Source organism: Metopolophium dirhodum, chromosome 3 (assembly GCF_019925205.1).
Source record: "Metopolophium dirhodum isolate CAU chromosome 3, ASM1992520v1, whole genome shotgun sequence".
NCBI classification, from domain to species: Eukaryota; Metazoa; Arthropoda; class Insecta; order Hemiptera; family Aphididae; genus Metopolophium; species Metopolophium dirhodum.
Window position 1 is genome coordinate 9,043,227 of NC_083562.1, and position 26,266 is coordinate 9,069,492.

The 26,266-nt window shown below is 29.6% G+C and overlaps 1 protein-coding gene across 1 annotated transcript; it reads left to right on the plus strand.

The window, feature by feature from the left end:
• On the plus strand, window positions 1-25,533 carry LOC132940948 (collagen alpha-1(I) chain-like). Its single transcript, XM_061008755.1, has 55 exons — window positions 1-528; window positions 5,126-5,974; window positions 6,043-6,083; window positions 6,357-6,438; window positions 6,577-6,779; window positions 6,882-6,971; window positions 7,447-7,545; window positions 8,018-8,063; window positions 8,516-8,577; window positions 9,765-9,828; window positions 10,259-10,335; window positions 10,535-10,573; window positions 10,725-10,788; window positions 10,959-11,012; window positions 11,154-11,251; window positions 11,377-11,431; window positions 11,572-11,634; window positions 11,792-11,845; window positions 11,937-11,981; window positions 12,194-12,238; window positions 12,304-12,339; window positions 12,417-12,511; window positions 12,726-12,800; window positions 13,345-13,390; window positions 14,211-14,255; window positions 15,521-15,591; window positions 15,677-15,731; window positions 15,808-15,870; window positions 16,052-16,131; window positions 16,223-16,276; window positions 16,497-16,551; window positions 16,640-16,675; window positions 16,984-17,100; window positions 17,216-17,287; window positions 17,356-17,391; window positions 17,468-17,557; window positions 17,972-18,051; window positions 18,152-18,188; window positions 18,330-18,419; window positions 18,586-18,664; window positions 18,806-18,869; window positions 19,201-19,245; window positions 19,304-19,349; window positions 19,467-19,538; window positions 23,057-23,109; window positions 23,179-23,268; window positions 23,347-23,428; window positions 23,718-23,780; window positions 24,110-24,163; window positions 24,260-24,322; window positions 24,388-24,521; window positions 24,572-24,761; window positions 24,819-24,997; window positions 25,058-25,279; window positions 25,366-25,533. The coding sequence occupies exons 1-55, from the start codon at window positions 228-230 to the stop codon at window positions 25,510-25,512; spliced, it is 5,247 nt and encodes a 1,748-aa protein (XP_060864738.1). The 5' UTR covers window positions 1-227; the 3' UTR covers window positions 25,513-25,533.
• Window positions 25,534-26,266: the final 733 nt, after the last annotated feature.

Here is a 26,266-nt window from a genome sequence, read left to right on the forward strand (position 1 = left end):
CGCGCCGGCGATTTTTTTTCACATTGGCGCGGACCGCCGTACCGATTGCACGTGTCGCCTCGCGCGCTTTACCGCAACGTCGCCGTCGCATACACGCACGTCCCGCATAGGCCTATACTGCTGCTTGTTCTAGTGCAGCACGCGTCCCACATATCTGCGCGCGCCGCCCACCGTGTTTATATATTTACCATATTGTTTTGCGGCTTGTCTTTGCTCGTCGCCGTCCCATGCACGGCCCGAGTAGCGCAGTGGCCTGCGCGCTGTGGTTGACATGCGTGGCGCTACTTCTGACGGCCGAAGGGGCCGCTCCGGGGACCCGCCGTCACGATAGACGCGTCCGGCCAGGGTCGGCGGTGGCCGCGGACCGGTCCGCCAACAACGCCGCCGGCGCCGCGATGGACGCCGATGACTACGACCGCGACAACTACGACGAAGACTACGAAGACAGTGGAGATTCCCAAAAGCGGCCGCCACCACCGCCGCCGCCACCACCGCCGAAAACGTCTGCGTCACTCACCCCCGACCACCGTACGATACTTTTGTCGTATTACAATAATATATATTTATATTGTATGGTACAACGAAAAATGTCACGGACGTTCCTTTAAAAGACACAAAACCACAACATTTTCCGTTCAATATCGTTTTAATACTACCTTGTGAATAGGTAGAAATACAACGTAAAATTTCCAAAAAATTGTCTTTAAAACCTTATGATTTCCTAATATTAATGTATGTACAACTTGCCCAATATAGTATGCAAGTTTTGTTTTTGCTCTTTTGTATAATTTATAAAAATGTGATTTTGTGACTTGATGACTTGATGACAGAATGTCCGTGACATATATGCGCCACATGTACTTTACAGAATAAAATATACTGTCCATCGTAGTAGTGGTATAAACGATCGGACAGCCCTCTACGAAATTTCAGGAAAATTCTGAATGTATTACGTAAGACGCAACAATACATTTATTAAAATTGTAATTTATATGAAGTTTGCCGTAAGTGTCTACAGTGGCGTATTTAAGGGGTGGGGGGAGGGGAAGCAGCAAATATTTTTGGGTGCTTTTTTTTCGAAAACAGATTTACAATGATTTAGGCAACAAAATGTTCTTTTAATACCTTAATATAAAGCTATTGAGAATAGCTATTCTGTGCAATCCTTCTCCACATCTTAAAATACGCGTTTGTCGTCGAAAACCAAAACCTATTTTTCTGTGCCTAAACTAAACATTTATTGTTGGCTATCGTGTTAGTATCATCGTACTGCCAGTAAAAGAGGGCCGTACCTATATAAAAATAGTAAATTGTACAGCAGACAGGAAAAAACTTAAATTTTCTAGAAATAGTATTTATTTATAAAAACAGTAAATATTTTGAGACAATGCCTTATTGCATTGATAATTTTATTAACTAACTATTTAATATTTATATTAACATACTTTTCTAATAATAAATAATAACTGATGACTATAATATTATTATTATTGTATTTTATACATAATATTTTACAATAATATGTGATGATTTTTTTTTGTGTGTGTATATACATAATAAATAGTTGAAATTAAAAACTGCTTGGATTTTCAAATTCAGTATCTTTTTTAGTGGGAATCTAATTGGTACTTTAAAGAAGTCAAAAATAGAATTTCCAGTAGTTTTCAAAAGCGACGAGAAACACAAAAAAATTGAGGAAAAATGGAATTTTTACGAAAGATACTGGATTGTCAGATTTTGACTGTTTGGTGTAACTAAAAAAAAAAATAAGTTTAGATACATGACATTTTTCAAATTATAAATTATAAACTATAATTGGTCATGTTCTGAATATATTATTTTATATTGATTTTAACCATGATTTTAATGCAAGAAGGCCGTATACTATTATGTGGCTTTTATCGAAATCTTTTTCAACCAATATTAATTTTTAATATTATGTTTACTATTTTATAATTAGATAAAACATAAATTAATACATTTTACAATTTGCTTTGATTATTTTGTTATCACGGGCACTTGATAGATTTTTATACTGCATGATACTGCTATTACTATATCTCATGTGTTGTAAGTTTTTTTATGGGTGAAAAAATTGATACTATATAAAACCAGAGGGGAAGAGGGCATTAAAAAAAAATGTGTACCCATGGCAGCGAAATCCTAAATACGCCACTGGGTGTCTAAAATTATATATATGTACCCGCACAGCATAATTTTATCAACAATTTGAGGAACCGGTCTGAAGACTTCTCTATACATAAAATATTATCAACCTTCCTCCCATACCAAAATCCTCGTTACGCTGCCGCATGACATTAAGATTTAAGATGCGATTACTTCCGAGTGTAGGTATTTGATGTTCCGTTTTAAGCAATTCTTTGTGGTAGATCGCATAATATTCGTATATCGTACATTGTATATTATTATATGTACTTATGACCAGTATGATTTTACAATTCTGTCCACCACGATTCAGGATGATATTATGTCATGAATCAGAATGTAAATATATTTGATAGCACAAGTTAGGTATATTTGTGGATATAAATATTTTATCGTTATTCGTTGCGTGTCAATAGACCTTTCATCACACTGCATCCACAATAATTACTGTCCAATTATTGGATGGTCACTCTTGAGTGGGGAAATAAACAATTTTTAATACACATAATACCCATAAACAGATATAAATTGTGTACAGACTTAATTCATCCCCATGTTTTAAGTACTTTTAATAATGACATAGTTAAATAGTTGAGCTGTTAATAAATTCAAATCTATAGGTAGGTACACGATATAATTTCAATTAATATATATTGAATAAGATTGATAATAATAAAGCGAGAACGTTTTCGACTTTTACCAATGACATATCTATCCTAACATAAATACATATTTAAATTGTGATTTGAATAAAATTGTTATCAATGCTAAATTATATTAACGTATTTATACAACTGTCTATTTTGTTCATTAAAGTGAAACATACTGCTCTAAATTTATTATTTTTAAACTTAAATTCTACTACAGTTCACGGGAGCAACTAGGGTAACAGTTATGGGAGTGATTAGTAATAAAACATAAAGCACAACATGAGAATCCTCCTCCCTTATTTAAAATTATCGTATACTAAAATGTAATATTTTTTTTAATCATTAAATAATTTAATTATAAATATCAATTCAGCATATCATAATTAATTTAATTGAGTTCCAAACAAAAATACGACAATGTAGTAGGTATGTACTATCGTTAACTACTGTAAGGCAGTGGCGGATTTACGGTGGGGGTGGTCCAGGGGTACTGGACCCTCCTTCCTCCAGTCACTATAAATATTTATGTTGTATTTTATACAATAGGATAATATATTAATATAAGATTATTTATACACCTATTTCAAATATACTGAAATAATATATTGTTAAATATCTATTTTTAGTTTTTCAAAAATTATGCGTTTATAAAAATGAAAATAATAGGTACCTTTGAAATATATATTATTTATAGTACCCTCCAAAAAAATCGGCCACTGCTGTTAGGATTTTAATGTAACAGGTCCGCATAACCACGATGTGCAAGTGTATTGTATAAAGCACTAAAAGCAGCCAAATGTAAAATAACTATATTATTAAGTAGGTACCAACTAACTAACAAATATAAAACACCATATAAGTATACAACAGTGGTGAATGGTGGACACGTATGTATCAAGATGGCAAAATGACAATATTGTTAAAAAGACGTATTTATGTACAATTTTTAAATTCATAATTCATAACTATATAATATTAAGGCTGAAGAAAGGGTCGTTTTGTCGTGCATTTAGAATTCTAGACCAATAAGCGGAAGAAAAATAATATGTTTCTAAAAGTTTATAAATTTTATTCTTAAAAAAATATTTTAATTCCTTATTCTCTTTTCTAGGTTATTTAGGAAATGAATTTTCGATAATTTTTTTTGTAACACTAAACTACTAAAGTAAAGGTGAATTTCGAAAAAAAATTTAAGTCTAAGATTATTATCTAGATTCTAGAATCTAGGGGATCTTAGAGGATTTTATTAATATTATTATTTTTAAGTAAGTTATGGTCATTTTAAAATGTACAAAAAATTTTACAGTTTCAAAAAGTTCATAACTTGCTTCTTAATACAAATATCAATAAAAGTCTCCTAGATAAAGCCTTAAATAATAATCTTACCGTTAAATTTTATAACAGATCAATTCACTCTAATTTTAGAATTTGCAGAGTAAATCGCATTATTGTGAATGAAAAATGTGCCATCATGTACGTTTGGTTGACGGAGACAGCTTATAGGGTATGGGGGGTATGGCGTTCTCTTAACGAAGATTATTGAGCGTTAGTCGGGAATCTAGGAAAAATTAAACCTACTGATTCTACTTATTTGTGTACACTGTACAATATTAGTACTATGATAAACAAAATTTAATAAACTTATTTGATGTTTCCATTGACCATATACATTAAAATAACATAGAAAAACAATATATTTTGATAATTTATCATAAATTATTATTCATAAAATCAGAAGTTTTACTATTACCAATATTGTAAGAAACCAGCACAGAAAATTTGGGAGTACTTAGCACTCTTAAGTCCCTCCTTAGTTGTGCTCATTGAGTAGGTATAAATAAATATATTAATAATACTACTTACTCAAGTAAAAGTATTTAAACTAATTGGAAAAAAATCATCATTACCTACTATGTAAAATTATTTGAAATTACGATTATTATCCTACACAATATTTGTTTACTATTAAATTATCAACATTATGAGCATAATAATCAACAACAATAAATAATACATTGATAATTTATATTATCTAACAAATAGTGTTTTTTTTTTGGTTTAAAATCTATAGACAGGATTACAGAAAAATGATTTTCCATGTATTTCATCAATTTTTCTTAACAAAATTTTGTATTTTATAAATTATAAATTCTCCTACTTACAAATAATTACTATTTATTGAAGATTTTACTATATAATACATTTTTTTGAGGAATACCTCCTAGTATTTAATGAATCATGAGAAAAACATCTTTTAAAATAATTGGTTAGGTATTTTAATATTGTATATTAAAATTTAGTTATTTTAGGTGAATCGATAAACAAATCTTCATTGGACTCTTATCCCCCAACTTTACTACCACCTGTACAACCACCGTACGAAAAACACCCCTCAGAACCTAACCAACCAGAGCAGTACCCAAGTGAAACAAAAGATGATCCAACTACTCAACGATCTGATCAAGAACCTGATATACCAGATGAACCACCAGAAACACCAGATGAACCACCAGAAATACCAGATGAACCACCAGAAATATTGGACAAACCTCAAGAAAGACCAATAGAACTACCAGAAACACGAGAGGTACCTCAGGAAAGTCCAGAAAATGTTACGGAGGGACAAAAAGAGTTCATAGAAACAACAGAAAGGTCGGAGGAACCCGCAGAAAGGCCAGAAGAGCCCATGGAAATACCTGAAGCACCCATAGAAATACCAGGAGAACCTACAGGAAGTCCAAAAGAGGTTACAGAAAGGCCAAATGAACCAGCAGAAAGGCCAGAAGAGCCCATAGAAATACCAGAAGAACCCACTGAAATTCTAGAAAAACAAGCTGAAAATCCAGAACCCACCGAAAAACCTGCAGAAATACCAGAAGAGTCTCAAAGATTTGATTTAACTGAAATTCCGTATATATCTAGAACACCAGTATATAATACAACGAAATATAAAGAGACTAATGAGTATAAAACAATAATTAAGAGTTCATATATTCCACCACGACCTGTAGAAGAAATTACTAGTGAACCACCATTTAAACAACCAATGAAAATTACACCATTTAGATCACCACTAAATAAAACCGTCATAAACCGAAAACAAGAAGTTTTCAAAGAATCTCATGTTTACATAGACAGTGATTTCCAACAAGTGCCACGTAAGTTCATTGTTCAATAAAATAACTATAATCTGTATGATATTAATAAATAATTAATTAATTTGTAGACTCAACAATACCACCATTCTATTCAGTTCCATCTATTCGAGTAAGTACCTGCATGAACTCTACGATTTTATATTAAAAACTAGTAAAATTGTGGTATACTTACTAGTTACTTAAAATATTAAATTGGACATAAGTTATACAATAATCAAAGTAAAATAAAGAGATGATTAAAAAATAAAGAAAGTTTTTACATTATAATATTAGGTTTATTTTTAATTTGTAAATTTAAAATGCATGTTAATTTTTTATACTTCATTTCATTATGAAACAAAAAAATTATATTTGACTTTATTTGTATGATATAATTTTATAGGGAGAACCAGGTCTTCAAGGCGAACCAGGAAAACCTGGACAATATGGTGAACGAGGTGTCCCTGGTACACCGGGAGTCCCAGGTTAATAATTAATATAAATATAACATTCCTAATATTAATTACCTAGGTATTTACTTTCAATTTATTTTCATGTTAAAATCGTTTAATTTTTATTGGTAAATTAGAACACTTTTAATTAAAAGCAAACACATGTTTAAGGAATGCCTGGAATTCCCGGACCAACTCCGGATGTTAGCACATATTACCAGCAATTAGCTCAAGTTCACGGAAATCTAGATAAAGGTCCTATAAATAGCGGTTATCCACCAGAAGCATTCCATACTATGCAAGCACAAGTTGGACCAGTTGGAACGAGAGGACCTCCCGGTCCTCCTGGACCTCCTGGACCCCAAGGATTCCAAGTATGATTTAATTCTTAATTTAAAATTTCATTATAACAATATGCACTAAAATATTTATTTCAAGTTTTCTTTATTTAAAACATATAATTTATATTTTGTAAGGGACCTCGTGGAGAAACTGGTGATGGTGGTGCACCAGGCCCTGCTGGCCCAGTTGGGCCTAGAGGTATTCCTGGATTACCCGGTAGGGATGTAAGTGTACAATTCGAATATACTGAGTATATTATTACTTAATTCGTAATAATAATATATTTTATTAACATTTGACACATTAATAATAATTGATAGATATTTAATATTGTTATTTCATAATATAACGTATGAATTGCATAATAATTGGTATACAAGTAGACTAGGGTTAACAGTTTTTTTTTTCAGTATACCGTCTTAAATCGGTAGGTACCTATACCGGTTTATTGCTCAAATACCGCTTGAATGGTATATCGTAATACCAAAGTACCAATATGTATCGTCCAATGCCCAAATTACTTTATGCCCACGTATACTTTAAGTGTTGGCGGTATTTCGGTAAGCCGGTTCTAATACCGCAATACTGGTATCTGATTTCAATACCGTCAACCCTAAAGTATACTATAGGTTTAATGATATATTGATGTGTGAGTTACGCGTTAAAGTCTTAAAATAGCATATACAATTATTATTTTAGGGAGAACGAGGCCATGATGCAGAACCAGGACAACCGGGTACTATTGGTCCTGCTGGACCTAGAGGTTTACCTGGAATGCCAGGTATACCAGGAATGAAGGTATTTGACACATTCACGCACATACACATGTATTCATATTATGTATTAATAATATATTACGTATAATAAATTACTAAAACTTAAATAATTATTTCAATATGCTTACCTAACCATCTATGAAATGTCAATAATTGTTTGACTTTTAAAATATTAACATTCATTATTAAAAATTAGATCTATAATAATTAATAGTTAACTCTCGCCTCTAAGGTTTTTAATAATCCCGAAAACAAGTTTTAGTTTTTTTATTTTGAGTTTGAATAATCAAAAACCCTCTATTAATATTATAATAATTAGAGCTTATGAAGAAATAATTTCCTAAAATCATACTTCAAAAGTATTGATTACAAAGAAAATTATTGACATGGAAAACACGGTGAGAGTGCAGAGACACACTTTATATATTAATTTTAAAAATGATTATGAAATCGAGATTAAAAATACTGCGCCTATTTATATTCTTATATTATAGGGTCACATAGGTTTCCCTGGCATCGACGGAGCAAAAGGTGAACAAGGTAATATATGATTATATGAGTAATTATTATTGCTCCACAATATAATAAATTGATCATCTTTTTTTTAAAGAAATTTTATTATATTTATACTAATAGTTGAACTGTATTCGTTTCTAATGAAACGATTTTATGTATATACTCTGTAATAATAATGTATGCTATAATAAATTATACATATTTTATACTGTTATATAACTATTAAATACTCATTTTAAAAGTTTAAGTAGAGTGCAATGAGCATAATATGAAACTTTCGCATTTTTTGAAAAAAATTAATTGTAATTAATTCACAACTGTAATGTTATCTACTTATAATACGTAAAGTAAAAAAAGATTTACATAATAAAGTTGTTATATTCCATTACAATATAGAAATAATATTATGCAGGTACATTCGTTTAAATCTTATTTAAATACATTTAGTAATTTTTTTTTTGTATTTAATATTGTAGGAGCAATCGGCGAAAAGGGATCTATTGGGTCTCCTGGTCAACCCGGTATTACTGGTTCAGTAGTAAGTATTATAACTAGGTATCTAGTAGGTAACTAAGATCGAATCACGATTAAAATAATATATCTGGTGCACAAATTGATTTTGCTCCGAAATAAGATTATTTATATATATTGACGTATTTGACGTTGTACTAATACGTCAATACGCAAAACAAATCTGAGTAGACTAGATGTCATTAATCTTTATTACTAAAGATATTTTTTAATACATTTAATATTTATACTACTATTATCAATTTATAATTTATTTTTGTAAAAGAAATACGAATTGAATCTTGAACTAATTGTTGTCTAATCATCGCATATATTATTGTTACTAACTTATATAGAACAATACCGTCATCGCGTAGAGTAGTGTGAATAAATACTACATAGTTACCTTCAAATAGCTCAAAATTCGACCAAATATTTTGAAATTCTCATTGTGTAATGTGCACAGACAATTTGTATTACAACAAAATACCCAAAGTTGTTTGCAGAAATATCGATGGCATTTGTTTAAATATTAAATTTCATCTAAATTTGAACTTCAAATATCTATATATATATAAAAAAAATAAAAATCACGCATATTATGTACAATATTTTTAATATTTTAATTGGCTGTAAGAACAATTTATGGGGAACTTTGTCTTAATTTTTTAGCCTGAGCTATTAAAATTAAATGTTTTACTACTTAAAAAATAACTTGTAGTTTTTACGAATTTCAATCAGATTTTAACTTAAACCGCTTAAAAAATTGTGAATAATATGTATTTTTTATTTTTTTTGACTGCTGAAAATGCCTGGAATTTTTTACTTTTGACCTTGGGTATCTAAATATGACAGAAACACACACACACACACACATCATTGTAAAACTATTAGTAATTATAGTTCATTATATTTATCGCTATTCGCTCAGAAAAATGAATATATTATGTTATTCTTTATGAAGTATATACATTTTTCAATTTTCGAGTCAATTTAGTAAAGCAATTATATTTGAAATGTTATATATAAATAATTAATGTAAACCATAACAGTTTCAATCATTTGAACGGTTATTAAAATTTGTATTTGATATATTATGATCAGTGAAATAATAACTAAATTTGTTAACTTATATCATACAATATTAGTTAGTGAGGTTGTTGTACTTATCGTTTTTAAGCATAGATATCACATAATTTACTAATTTTGTTGTAGGGTCCTATTGGTGCACGGGGAGAAAGAGGCAGGGAAGGACCACCTGGACCACCAGGAATTCGAGGTTTGTTATTATATATAAATATAACATAATTAATATAAAGAATTCAAATAATTCTACAATAATTCACTCAGTTGATTACAAATCGTTTAAGAAAAAAAGTTTTAAATAGTTTTCATCGTTCTAAATGTTGTTGTAATTTTTTTTTCAAAACATGCATTTTAAATAAATAATTATACTATAGTAAAACAAATGTATTTCCAAAAATCTTAATAATTTTTTTGTATTTACAGTAAGTTTTTTTTATAGCTTATATTATAATATATTATACAATATACATAGTAATGAAGTCATGAAGATAATTTATAGTTTATAAATGTATTTATTATTCTTTATTTAATGATATATCATCAATCTTTGAAAATTTATGAAATATATATCTATATATACCAGGGTAAATTATAATGTATCCATATCATATTTGAAAATATAGGTGCTGATGGTTTACACGGAGCTATTGGTCCTCCAGGAAATATTGGGAAAGCTGGTCCACCAGGGTTTCCGGGTTCAGTATGTCGTTATATATTTATTAAAATTATTATTTAATTTAATTTAATTTATTAGGTATATGCGCCTATTATTAGATATTATGTTATTTTTAGTTTTATTGAGAAATAGTATTTTTACTAAATTGTACTGTATTTTCTCATATACCTAATACCTATACAAGTATAAATATGCTTACATTTTGAATGTATCTACATTATAGGTTGGTGCAAAAGGAGATCTAGGATTACCAGGACCTAAGGTATGTGTTCATAGAAATTTTATAAATTAATAGTAATTACACATTTCTTTCATGGTAAGATTTATATTTTGAACACAAATCTTATTTGTATTACATTGTTATAAACGTAAAACTAATTAAAAATATATTTCATATAATAAAATTATTATAGGGTAGTTTTGGTTTGCAAGGACCAAGAGGGGAATCTGGAAAATCTGGCGAATCAGGTGAACCAGGTATGTACACAATACAATATAGGTACCTACTATACTTTATATTTCAGCCATAAATAAAATGTATTATAATTATTTTAATACTTATATTTTATACGAATATGTATAATGAAATTAATGATGACAAATTACAAACTTGAAATTAATTTACTAATACCAAATAAAATATGTAGGTATTCCAGGAACACCAGGAAAAGATGGTAATCAAGGAGAAAAAGGCAGTCCAGGTATACATAAAGATATAGTTAAAGTATCCTAATTAATAATTATAAATGTATATTATTCATATTTAAAATTAATTTTTTTAAATTAGTAAACATTCAATAAATAGTGAATACAAAACTAATTATGAAAAATAAATATTTTAGGAGCTAGTGGACCTATTGGTCCATCTGGTTTTCCAGGACCTCGAGGTGCTCCAGGAGAAACAGGTAGTGTCGGACCACCTGGCATAAAAGGAGCTGATGTAAGTTAAATAATCTAATCTTTAAAAAAAACTTTTTATTTTTCCTTATTAATAAATATACAAAAAATAGATAATTCACTCCAAAATTATTATATAGCTTATTATATAACTACTTTTCTTTGAAGGGATTAAATGGCGAGCGTGGTTATAAAGGAGAAGCAGGAATAAAGGGTGAAACTGGTAAGACGTGTTACTGTGTTAATATTAGGTTTAAATGCTTTGTGTGTGTATATACTTTAATATAATCATTTTTGATAACATAATTGTTTTTAGTATAGATTAGAATTAAAATATAATATTTAAATTAATGTATGACGTAGGAGCTCCTGGCCCAAGAGGATTACCTGGTATTGATGGGCCGGAAGGAAAACGAGGCAGAAAAGGTACATAATATAAATTATTTTTCTTTAAATTATGGTAGTCGGTAGTGATTGTGTAAAATACGTGTTATCTTAATAAACTATCAAGTTAATTTTAATTAAAAAAACAAATCAGTCCTCAGGTATTCGTAATGTATTTATAGTATTTAATTTAATTTAGGTTCTGAAGGTCCTCGAGGACTAACCGGAATTCAAGGCGAACGCGGTATTCCCGGTAACTAGTTATTCTTTATTATTGTAAAAAATTGTTTTCCACTTTACAAATTTGTTTATATTTTTATATCCTATTGTATTGTTATTTTTAGGTGAACGTGGATTACCAGGTCCAGACGGATCACCAGGCACCAAGGGTATTGACATAGATGCTAGATAGTAGATAGTATAATATTAATGAATATTATATATACAAATTATAATAATAAACAGATTTATGCTGTTTACAAGTTTGTATATTCAATATTGTATACATATACTTATTAAGTGTCAGCATCATATTATATTTTTATATATTATTGTAATAGATTTTACACATGAATAAAATAATACTGTTACCAATTTTTAGGATCACTTGGTGATCGAGGATTAGAAGGGCCTCCCGGTTCAAAAGGTATTATTTTTTGTAAATAGGATTTGTATGAATTAACAAGTTCAAAATAATTGTAAATTTTGTAGGTGCTGTTGGTGATACTGGACGGCCGGGCATGACGGGTATAAAGATTATAAGCTATGACTTTTTGTAAATATGTGTTGAATAATTACATTGTTTTGTCTAAAATCATACTTAGGTCTTCAAGGTTTGAGTGGATCTATAGGTAAACCAGGACCTCCAGGAAAGTCTGGACCACCAGGTGAACGTGGTATACCTGGTGCAGATGGAAAGGTAAAGCTATTCAATAACATCATATTTAAACATTTTATATAACTTATATTATAAATCATAATTGATAGGTAATAATGTATACTTATAATTTATAAAAATGCATGTTACCTACCTTGAATTGTATCATACGAATGTATGTACCTGTAACATTTACAAAATGAACATGGTACGTTCTTTAAGCAATATTTAAAACATTAAAACACTGTTTTAATAGGTTGGAGAACCAGGATCACCAGGTCTGCAAGGTTTACCAGGACCAATAGGTCCACCAGGTGATAAAGGTTTAACTGTAAGTATATAGTAAATACTTTTATACTTCATCAACATGAACATTTAGCAGAGACTTATTTTATATGCAAATATCGTAAATTCTGAAATTATTGAAAATTAATTTTAAAATAATATAGTGTCTGGGAACGTTGATCATTTCAAATTACGATAACACTTATATGTATAGAGTAGTTATTTATTCTTTTAACAGTTATTTTCCCTATCAATTGAAGTGTTTTTGGAAATATTAATATTTCACATAATTTGAAGTTATTACAACACAAAAATATTTTTATACTTAAAATGTTTAAAAATAGTAAAAAATATAATTTTTCCGAAAATGATATGCAAACATTATTTTAAATTATCTATGTTATAAAAATGTTTTCAAGAAACACATACATTTACTGAATACTGATAAAATAATCACCTTATATACATGTATATAAATTACATAATTTATAGTATATATTATATTGTACATACAATACGATAGATATATTGTGTTTAAATACATTATGTAAGTATATAACTCATGGAAATAAATTACTTTATTAAAACAGGGAGTAACAGGAGCAGCTGGTGAAGTCGGACCCCCGGGTGCACCAGGTTTGTGTGATTTTAGTTATGTTATCGTAAAAGTTGAATTGAACAGATAAATCCTCAAAGCTCTATCTAAGTATACATAGAACATATATTTTTGTCATAATTTTTGAATTTATATACAAAAATAATTTCTTTATACTTGGTTACCGTCCATACACCTTTACCGCAATGTAGCTAAAATGCCTATCCTTAACGCCGTCCAATCATTTTTAATAATAATACAATAATTAATAATTATTGTTGTCAGATAACTTAGTGGACAATTCGAGTATTGCCGATGTTGTGTATGAGTAATTGATTTCAAATTGGTTTATACAGCTCAATAATTTTCTATTAACTAACGACTTATATAAAAATAAACCACTGGTACATAATCCGTAATATTTATTGAAAAAATAACAAATGTTATCACTTAAGCATGCTTTAACATTATTATCTTTGTTATAGTAGTCCACAGTGCATTGACTGTGTTAGATACATATAGTCTGTGTTAGTCTTAAACTTATATTATTATATAGGTTTATTTTATATATAGCGTAATATTTTGTGAACCATATTATACAGTGTTAGATACATCGGCAAGTCATAAAACGGCGACAGTGCTATTTTTAAATTACACAGTAATAAGATTCAATCTCTAACTTATAAAAAATAGTAATATTTAATTACAGGAATTTAATTAAACGAATACACAGTTAGAATGATGAAGGAAATTTCTGTAAAGTATGAAAACAAATACGTTATCGGTTCAATTCTATATTATTCAGCACTGATTAATTATAAACGTAATATTACAATATTAATTCAATATTTTATTTTATAGGTCCCAGAGGTGATTCAGGAAAAGAAGGACCTCCAGGCAATGCTGGTTAGTATTTATATCACAGTATAATTTTTAAAAAAAAGCGGGTAAGTGGATGTCACTCTGCTGTACAGTAGGTTACTAGTGGGTCATTGTATAATAGATGGTATTAAATTTGAATTCAATGCTGTAATATCATTGTATATGAAAACCGATTCTGAGCCGAGACGATTTGTCAGTGTGGATATTTTGTATTATATTTATATTGTTATTACTTATTATTAATACGGTAGCCGGTAAGTTTAATTAATATTATTAAATTACAACAAAATAACTAAAATCGTTATTCTTGGTCATTTAATACATAATATGTAATTTCGTTTAAATTTGAACATAAAATAACAATTTAAAAAAAAAGTGTTTCTATATATTTGAGATTTTTTGGTTACAAAATAACCGACTTACGCAGAACATTGTTTTAAATTTTCAATTCTTAGCTATAAAAGTTGAACATTTTATAAATTTTTAACCATAAAATCATTTTTTGATTTTAAATTTGATAAATGTCGTAAAAAATGAAACTTTAAATAATTATAAAAAAAATTGTGCCTATGTATTTTTAATATTTTTCAACTTCTATTTTAACAATATATCAGGAGTCTTGTATTAATTTTTCACGCTTTTTGACCCAACAAATATTATTTTATTGACATTTGTAGAAAAAAAAACTTAAAAAACTGAAAATGTCCGTACAGGTACAGCTCGAAACCAGTCAAAATATTTTGAAAATGTTATCGTGTATAGACAATGTCTATATAAATCAGTGAATATTTCATGTATCTCCGGTCATTTGTATTAGAGTTACACCTAAAACCAAAATCGATTTTGTCCAAACCCGATTTTGAGTAAAAATTCCCGTTTTTTCTTAATCTGTATTTTGTTTTTCCATGAACTTTTGGGAATATTAAATTTTGACCTCCCGAATGCACCAACAGTTGCACCAACTAATCTCACTTTCTCATCAAACAAGACACTCATGAAGAAAATCGAAGCGGTTTTAATGTCCAAAACAATGATGACACAAAGACACACACAAAAAAAAAAATTATAAAAAAAAACACACATCATTGTAAAATCAATACATTCATAGCTCCGCTCAGAATCTAAAATAAGGAACATAGTTTATTGGATTTTATAATTATTTAACATAATTTCTATATAAATTATAATATTTTTATTATACATTATTTTTACTTAAAAAAAAAAACAGTATAATATCAGTGTATTATATTATTATTTAACATAATATAATAAAAACGTGATGTTTGAAGGTATACCTGGTAAGCCAGGGTTGGACGGGGAAAGAGGAGCAGTTGGCCCACCGGGATCCATTGGTTCTCAAGTTAGTACATACTAGTTTAAGATTTAAATTAATAGTATATTCATAATGTATTTAATATTTAAGTTGTTCATTTTTTTTAATTTAGGGTGTACCCGGAGTACCTGGGAACCCGGGTCAGCCTGGTAAAGATGGCGAACAAGGTAAAGTGTCAAATAATTTTATTTCTAGCATCTAGCGCAATAACCAATTATGTGTTCATTTTAATTTTTTATATAGGTCAACAAGGACCAGCAGGAAAACATGGTGAAGCAGGAACTAGAGGTGAACGTGGATTTCCTGGTAAGTATATGACATTTATATTTTATAATAATAATTTTTAAAATAATGATTTAGCTGTATAATATGTTTTTGTGTTAATAAAATATTCTTTGAGTACTTAATAATAAATATTGACAATTTTTTTGATATGATATTTATATACAATTTGTTACCAAAATCTATTAAAAATAATATATTTTAGGCGAGAGAGGCCCTATAGGTCATTCAGGACTACAAGGAGTTAAAGGAGAACCAGGAGTTGCTGGTCCTGATGGGCCAACTGTAAGTCTTTAATTTTAAAATTGTTTACTTAAAACTTAATGTAAAAATATAAGTTATCTAATTTTAATTGAACATATTTTATACATTTTAGGGATTACAAGGTATTAGAGGTGACAAAGGACATTCAGGATCACCAGGTTTAATGGTAAATTTATATAAATTATATTCATAAGTGAGTGGATTTATAGACTTTAGTTGTTGTCTTCTTACAAACATTATTTATGTATTATAATAAACGGGTAAAGACCATTTGGTACAAGATTATAATACAAAGGTTAATGTTTAATTATCTAATATTTATAATAATTTTTTTTTAAAGAAATATAATATTTAACACAAACGTAATTTATATAATGTAAATTTAGGGTATACCAGGGTTGAGAGGTGAACAAGGACTACCTGGTTTAAAAGGAGAACGAGGTGTGTAATTTTTTTTAATTGTTTTATTTTTAATAATACATTGTAAAATGTACTCCTCAAAAACTGTTTAAATTATCTATTATTTTAGGTTCTACTGGAACGCAAGGATCATCCGGTTCACCGGGTAAATATTAACAATTATTTATTAAGGTATAATGTCTCACACTATAATAATAATAACAGATTTAGGAGGTAATGCAGAGTAAACATTATTTTTTCAGGCATATTATTAATTTCGTTTCTATTAGTACCTAACATATCTAATAACATTTAAAATTTTATAAATTAATAATTATTTTGACATTATAAAAACATAGAAATTCAATACGTATCATTTATTATAATTTAATTTGTCTTAGTTTAGTTTTAATTAGTTTTAAAAGCAAAATGCAACATCTAAAACTAAAATAACTTACAAATTAATGAATGAAGGTCCTGCTGGCGAAAGAGGACCTCAAGGATTTGTTGGTCCAATTGGTCCACCTGGTGAACCAGCCGAACGAGGTGAGCCCGGATCTACAGGACCTCCAGGAGAGCCCGGCGCACCAGGTTGGTATAATACATTAATCAAAATGCCAAATTATGAAATAGCTTTATTGACAACTTTGGTACCTACGAAGAAAATGTGTAGATTTTTTTTTAACTTCTTTGATCACTTTTTAAGGCACACCCGGCGAGAGAGGGTCATTTGGACCTCAAGGTGTTCAAGGTTTTCCTGGGTCACCGGGGTCAGTAGGTAAGCGTATATTACAACATATTAAAAAGAAAATTATTAAAAATACATTATTTTAAAATGCTATACAGGTATGCCAGGTCTAAAAGGCGATAGAGGAGACACAGGTTAGTATCCTAGCTAATTATAAATAAAAATTATAATTGCAGTTTTATTCAGTGTTAAAAAATATATTAAATGCAGGTATGAAAGGAGACCAAGGAAATACCGGATCAATTGGAAAAATGGGAGAATCTGGTCTTCCTGGTGCCATGGGTTTAATTGGTCCAAAAGGTGATTGTTTCAATTAAATAAGAGTATACGATTGTTTCTAAAACTTATCTTTTTGTTTAATGTTGGATAAAGTATAATATACATAAATACCTACTCTTATATATTGAGTCCATTATAACATTGAAATACTTAAATAAACTATAACATAGTGTATTATACTACTATAAACTAATATTAAATTAAAAAAGTATACTTCCACGTTGCATTCACTTTGTAAATCATTTTAGTGAAGTAGAAGTTCAATTAGTTCATTGTAACCATAAATACCTAATTAATAAATTAATACATGGGTGATAAAAAAAACCATTTATATACTCCACGAAAAAAGTGTTCATCAAATGGATACGATAATTACGAAATACGAATACATAACAATAATATGTCCACTTAGAATCTATGTAATTTTAATTTTAGGTAGTCGTGGAGATCAAGGTAATAAAGGAGATATGGGATTAATGGGAATACCAGGCAGAGTTGGAGAACGAGGACCACTGGTAAAAATAATAACCTATCCTATAAATTAATATGCTCTTTATTTATGCATTTATTAATAACCAAGAACAGATTATATTATTATTGAATCAATGGTTTTAGGGATATCCTGGGCCGACTGGACCTCCAGGACCACCAGGTATTAAATCGTAGTATAGCATAATACAATAACATGGGTTTTCTAGTCGAATATCGATCAGTGGACGATATTAGTATAGAATATATATACTATTAGGTTCTTTATAGAAAACACATACAAATTATGTTATTGTTAATGTAGGTTTGATTGGAGCAAAAGGATGGCAAGGTGAACCGGGAAAACAGGGTGTGCCAGGAAATGTTGGAGCACCAGGTTTACGCGGATTAGATGGTAATATGTGGTTTTGACTAATAAACATATTAAAAATATTAGTTAAATAGTTAGTAATAATTAAGAACATACATTTTGTAATCATCTATCATGTACATTTACTCAATAAAAATAAATATCTATTATAATATTATATTTATATTAATGTTAAATTCAATCATTTTAGGCCCCAAAGGTGAAACTGGTGCAGATGGAGCTTCAGGACCAGTAGGACCAATTGGTCCACAGGGAGCCGTAGGAGAAAGGTAATATTGTATGATATTGTTTTATTTTATGTAATATAACTATAAAATATTAAAATATATCTTGAACAAGGATAGAAAAAGAAAATCAGTTTTGAGTATAACCTTTTAAGTTAAGAATATATTTTTCCGATATTCTTTCAGGGGACTGATAGGAGTTCCAGGCAGTCAAGGACCAATAGGAATGCGAGGAACACAAGGTCTACCAGTAAGCAAAATAATTATGTTATAATTTTATTGTGTTGCTCAGTAGAAGACAATATTTGAATTTTGAACGTATTTTATTACTACTTTCTTTATTGTAGGTATAATATTTAATATTATAACTTTCGTTCAATACCTACTTTTAAGTTAGGTTAGGTTAGGTTAGGTTAGTTAGTAGGCTAAGTACTTACTTTTTAAAATATTAGATTCACATTGTTTTAACAAAACTTAACTTTTTTAATAGAAATAATATTACAAGTTTGTAGGGTTGTCGCACATATATATATAGGGATATAAAATACAAACTATAAAAATGTATTTAAATTTATTAAAAGGGTGATAAAGGATCTCCAGGAAAACCAGGATCAGATGGTTCACAGGTAATATACAACTACTAAATTCATTTGAATTTCAATTAACAAATTGCTTATTATTTAGGGAGTTCAAGGTTTAGCTGGACCTCCAGGTTCTCCGGGACCTCAAGGTTTGTAATTTATAGAATGTTTAGTACCTACCTACCTATTAATAAAGTGTAATAGTAAACTTTTGTAATCGTCATTTATAACTAAAATCAGTAATCACTATATATAATTTATTGTAGGTGAAAGAGGTCAAGATGGAGCTACTGGTTTACCTGGAGCCCCAGGAATCAGCGGAAGGCCAGGAGATAAAGGTAGAATCTTAATTAATTCTAATATTATAACTACTAACTAGAGATATGAAATGATAAAAAAAAATGGCCAGACAAGGAATAAAAACACAAAACAGAAGAAAACAAAATTAACGTAATATTATATAATATAATAAGTGGGAAAATTTAAATTACCTACAGAATAACTACAGTAAAACCTCCCTATAACGGACCCTCTATTAAACGGAATCCTCTTTATAACGGAAAATGTCAATAGTCCCGGTTCAAATAATATATGAAATTAACCTCTCTAAGACGGAACCTCTACAAAACGGAAACGGACAATTTTCGTGATCCAAATAGTAAAAATAATCTCTATTAAACGGAAAATAAAATTATTTAAAGATAAATTACAATTATGTAGATACATATATACTATGTACATACATATATATTTGGTGACTAGATAATCTTAACTTTATTATTACCTGAAATATCAGTCGACAGTATCGCTTCACGATTGTCATATTGAATTGTTTATTACCTTCTAACGAATATTTATAGTACAATGTATAGCAAAGATTAGATAAAGATTAGATACTTGTGTACATAATATGTACCTACAATATAATTTTGTTAATATGAACTGCCCAGTCGTCTTTTTTCTGTCGAATTGTTCATATCGTTTAGTCAACGTGTAGTGCTCACGGTCTGTTTTATCGTTGTGATTTCGCTTGTTTTTGTACTGTTTTTAATTGTTAATATGCCACGTACAGCCCTGACTTTGTCCGATAAAGTTAAACTAATCGAGTTGAAGGAGACACAAAAACTAAGTACGAAAGAACTTATTACTAGATTTAAATGTGGAAAAACTCAAGTTTACGACGCGATAAAAAATAAAGAAAAAATTATGGATGATTGGGTAAATAGCAAAAATTCCGGAAAGAGCAAAAGAGTGAAAAATCCCTTGTTTGAACAAATTGACCAAAAGTTATATGAGTGGTTTAACAGCGTTCGGTCAAAAAATTTACCAATTTCCGGTCCAATTTTACAAACAGAAGCTATGAAATTGGCTGAAAAAATGAATGTCAACGATTTCAAGGCTTCGAATGGTTGGCTAGAAAAATTTAAAAAAAGGCATGATATTGTTTGGAAACAAGTGAGTGGTGAAGCCAATGACGTTAATCAAGAAACTGTGGAGGAGTGGAAGCAAAAAATCTCAAGACTCATTGCTGGATATGAAGCAAAAGACGTCTATAATGCTGACGAAACGGGGCTTTTTTTTAAAGGTATTCCAACTAAGTCACTTGTAATGAAAAGTGAATCATGTTCTGGAGGAAAAAAAGCCAAGGATCGCTTAACAGTGCTCATGTGTGGTAGTATGGCTGGAGAAATAAGGAAGCCATTGGTAATAGGCAAGTCTAAAAAACCACGGTGTTTTAAGAACATGGACATTTCTTCATTACCTGTCATATGGAAATTTAATAAAAAAGCCTGGATGACTACAGAAATAATGGAGCAGTGGTTGCGTTATTTTAACGCAGATATGCGATCTCAGAATAGAAACGTCTTAATGTTCTTAGATAATGCTGCATGTCACCCAAAGATCGAACTATCTAATATGAAAATACTTATGCTGCCCCCAAATACTACATCAATCACCCAACCAATGGATCAAGGAGTGATTTACACGTTCAAATCTTACTATCGTAAGTTTTTACTTCAATCTTTATTATGCAAGATGGATAATTGTTCTTCAGCCCATCAGTTTGCGAAATCAATAAGTGTCTTGGATGCTGTCAACTGGATAGCGTTGGCTTGCAATAATGTGAAAGCTGAATGTGTGCGAAATTGTTTTCGTAAAGCCGGGTTTCTTTCAAATGAAGGAACCAATATAGATTTACCAGAAAATGCTTTGAAAGAAATGAATGAGGAGTGCGTTACAGCAAATGTTGATGTAGAAGATTTCATTACATTTGATAGTAAATTAGAGACGCATCAAACTTACGATTCGGTGACTTTTTTAGAAGACGAGGAAAAAGAAGAAGAAAACGATGATAATGATGACAGCGAGACCAATGATGAGCCAAAAATAAAAGATTTTAAAACCGCAATCTCATATTTAGAAGATTTACAAAAGTTTTCAGCCATGATATCTAATTCAAATCTGTTAGAACTTACCACAAAAGCTCGAGAATGTGCCGAACATGCTGCTCTTAAACACAAAAAGCAATCAAATATTAAAAATTATTTTTCTTAATTAAAAAAGAGTACAAATATCGAATTGTGTAAAATGTTTTTTTTAGTTCTTAGTTTTATTTTTTAAGTATGTATTTAATACATTTATTTATTACACATTTATTATTATTTTTATCACATTTAAATACAATTTTACCTAAAATATATATTTTTTAACAGATACATACATAAATACATACATAATACTTCTTGAAACTTCATTTTTTTTTTTTTTTACATACCTCTCTATTACGGAAAACTCTTTATAACGGAAAAATTGTTGGTCCCAAGCGATTCCGTTATAGAGAGGTTTTACTGTATATTATAATAAAAATTATCATTTTATTCATAATAATAGATTCTGAGCGGAACAAGGAAGCTAGTGGTTTTACAGTGGTGTTTATTTTATTTTATTTTATTTTTTTTTTTTGATCTTGTATACAAAATTTCTACCAGAAGGAATGCTTCGATTTGAATATATAGTAACCTATCTTTTAGCAAATTGGATCAAGATGGTACTTTAGATTGAGATGGTAATTTTTCGATTTTCTCAATAGTTATTTAATGCCACACTTTTATATTATTGTAATATGAATATTATTAACTTGGTTAATTTGCTCTCGTAGAATTCTGTGAATATGGTCGTAATATACCTAGGTAAATAGCTTTAAATTAGTAAAAATATTCTGTATATTTCTAAATATTGTGACTACACCAGCATAATATGACGACTCCTTTAACGCTTTATTAGATTTTCAAGCTTTTTGACTTAAAAACAACAACTTGATCAAACCCAAATCGAAAAAAAACTTAAAAAGTTGAAAATATCAATAAAATAAAAACAGTAAAAACAATATACATTCATCACTCCACTTTGGAACTAAAATGAATTACGATTTTAACAATTTAAAAATTAAAATAATATAGTATATTTGAAGTATCAATGTACAAATTGTACGTAGTACCTATATGTAAAAAAATTAATAAAACTACGAATAATTCAAAATAAAAATTACTTATTTTTAATCGTTGCACAATGGAAAACATGTAGGTACCTATAGCCTTGCAGCTGTATATTTCTAAAAATTCACTCGCTCAAACCGGTGTGTACAAAACGCCTGACCATGTCATTGACATGTTATGGTATCATTTTACACATGACCAACGAATTTCTAGATTGTACGATGTTAGCCGTTAGGTATATAAATAAAAATATGCAAAATATATCGAAATCCTATCTCAATGTTTTACTTTTTTTCTATCAAAATAAATGTGACTTTATTAAATTAATTAATTTCTTGGTTTATTTTATATAATTTCAGGCCCACCTGGATCACCTGGTAATCTAGGTAGTCCAGGTTCACCAGGAATGATTGTAAGTTATATGTTACTATCAAAAAATTAATATAACTATTTATTTACTGATTATAACATTAAAATGTAGGGTCCACAAGGCTTACCTGGTCCAACTGGAAACCCAGGTGAACGAGGTTTACGCGGTGAAAATGGTCCACAGGGTGTAGAAGGACCTCCTGTAAGTTTAAGAAGATAATTTAGTTAGTTGTAGTTCCTACATATATGAACTCATTGCTTTGGTATGATTTGTTTCTAGGGCCAAAGAGGTAAAGCAGGACCTCCCGGAGTTCAAGGAGAAAAAGGAGATAAAGGAGACATAGGCCCTGAAGGAATGAAAGGTAATAAGTTATAACATAATAGAATATTATGTTACACATAGACACATAGTAGGTATTACATAAAGAATAAAAGCAGTACTAACATGTATTTTTTTTATCAAAGTTTAAAAAGTAATGTGTTTAACAGTGAGAATTAAAAAAAAAATAATAGACTATTACAATATTAAAATAATATATTTTAATACATCCATTGGTAATTTTTTAACACACAACTAATATATTTAAAATATATTTCGATTTATATAATGTAAGTATGTAACTATGATTTATGATTTTATAATTTATACAGGTCATAAGGGCTTAATGGGCTTACAGGGACTACCAGGTGCCCCAGGTGCTGATGGTCAAAAGGGTAAGATTTTTAAAAATTAGACCTTATGTTAAACACAGCTATAGAACAACATTGCTTAATATTTAAAAAGTGGCTCGGCGCGGCGCAGTGGCTGAAATCAATCACGTGATTGAGAGTAAGCAACGGTTTCTGCAACTAGTTCTTGGATGGATGACCACCCGGGTTCGTAGTGCGCAATAACCTTGCCACACATATACGTACTCCTAACCGACTGTACCAACCATACCAACCTACTGGCTATTGACCTCAGTCGTCGAAGCCTCAAAAATAAATTATATATATTTTATAACTTATCATTTATCAACATGCAATTAATTATTACTTACTAGGTAATAATGGGTATCCTGGACCTCCTGGACCAGTTGGTGAACAAGGAACAAAAGGTAATTGAAGTTATACTTTTTTATGAGTATTATTAATATTAGAATAATGAAGTAGTTACCCATATGCAGTTAAAAATAATTTGCAAATTTAATTAGGACCCCCCGGACAAGATGGAAATCCTGGATTACAAGGTTTAGTGGGACAACCTGGTCCTAGGGGTTAGTATGTTATTATTGTATAGTTCTTTAAATGTTGAAATAATAAATCATCATAAATATTTAAGGATTAACTGGGGAACGAGGTCCTGATGGAATACCAGGAGCATCTGGTTTACCTGGACCACCTGGACCTCCAGGTGAAGCATTGGCATATGACATGGCTGCACTAACAGCTTTATTAACACAAGGACATAGCAAGGTAAGATTTAAATTAATTATTTTTAAAGAGATAAACTTATATTGGAATAGGGACCAAATGATGGTACGCATCAAGATCAACCTGACAAAATGTCAGAAACAGAGAGACGCGAATTAATATTCAATGCATATAAAAAATTGAAAACGTCATTTGAGAAGTTTAAGAAACCGAACGGTGAAAAGGATAACCCAGCCAAGACATGTAAAGATTTATATGCTGCTTATCCCGATCTTGAAAGCGGTAGGAAAATGTTTTTAATAATTTTGGATCAATTAATAAAATACAAACGTTTTATAGGAGAATATTGGGTGGATCCCAATGAAGGAGATGTTCGTGACGCGGTACTCGTACGATGCGATCAGATTACAAAGAGCACATGTGTAAAACCCCAACCAGATCATATAGGTCCAATAGATTTTGAAAATAGAAATCCTCAACCAGAAATTTGGTTATCTGAATTTGGATATACTGGACAGGTTGTAAAAAATAATGAAAAATTATAAAACCAATTCAAATTGAATAATATATGCTTTTAGATATCATACAAAGCTGATAGCAATCAAATCAGTTTTTTACAACTATTGTCAGAATCAGCTAGTCAGAATTTAACATACCACTGTAAAAAATCGATTGGCTATTTTGATGCTGAAAACAGATCATACAAAAAAGGATTGAAATTAGTTGGATTTAATGATGCCGATATTACACCAAGAGGCAATCCAAAAATGAAATACACTGCTATTGAAGATGAATGCAAGGCAAGTATATTATATTTTATAAAAAATAGTTATGGTAAACATTTTTATAACTAATATCTGATAATTTTTTTATTTATTTTTTGTAGACTCGGTCACAAGAATGGAAAAAAACTACAATTTCATATACAACTGATCGGCCATCTCGCTTACCAATCGTAGATGTTGTTCTACGAGACTTTAATGAAATTGGCCAAAGTTTTAGCATACATTTGAGTCCAGTGTGTTTTGTATAAATAAAAAAAAACATTTATTAATTGTCTAATTTTCTTTAAGAACACATCAAAATAGTTTAATACAATAATTTTCGTCGAAATATTACTTTTAAAAAGAAGTGGGTCCACGGCCCACGGGTAGGTACCGCTTTGTTGCACATTAGGACATTAGGTGTCGTGTAGGTCACTGTAATGGATGTAATAAATTTGAATTCAATGATATAAAATCATTGTATACCTAGGAAAAATGATCCTGAACGAAGATGGTCTGTCAGCCTATATTACTAAGTATGTTTTATGATATATGTATTGTTGCTATTAAAGTAATTGATTTTACTATTATAGTACCTAATACAGTGGGCTGAATTGATTTTTTTTTATGTGACACATTATACATGACTATGCATACGGGTATAAGTATAGTTGATGATATTATAATGATTATAAAGTAATTTACAACAGTAAGTTAAATTCATTTTTGCCAAAAAAAATACATTTGAAAATATTATACTCTAAAAGTTTCATATGCCCATGAATAATATTTTTAAATTACGACAAAATAACTAAAATTGTTATTCTTGGTTTTTATATGTAACTAGCTGATACCGTGCACTCGTTGCCCATTAAAAATGGCAACTCTATACATATAAATAATATGTTTAAAATAATAATAATAGCTTTAAAACCCATGGCAACCATTTATAAAAAAAAAATTCCATCGAAAATATCAAAATCCCGGTTTGAGCACCTCCCGGGGTTGGTCCTTTCCCTTTTT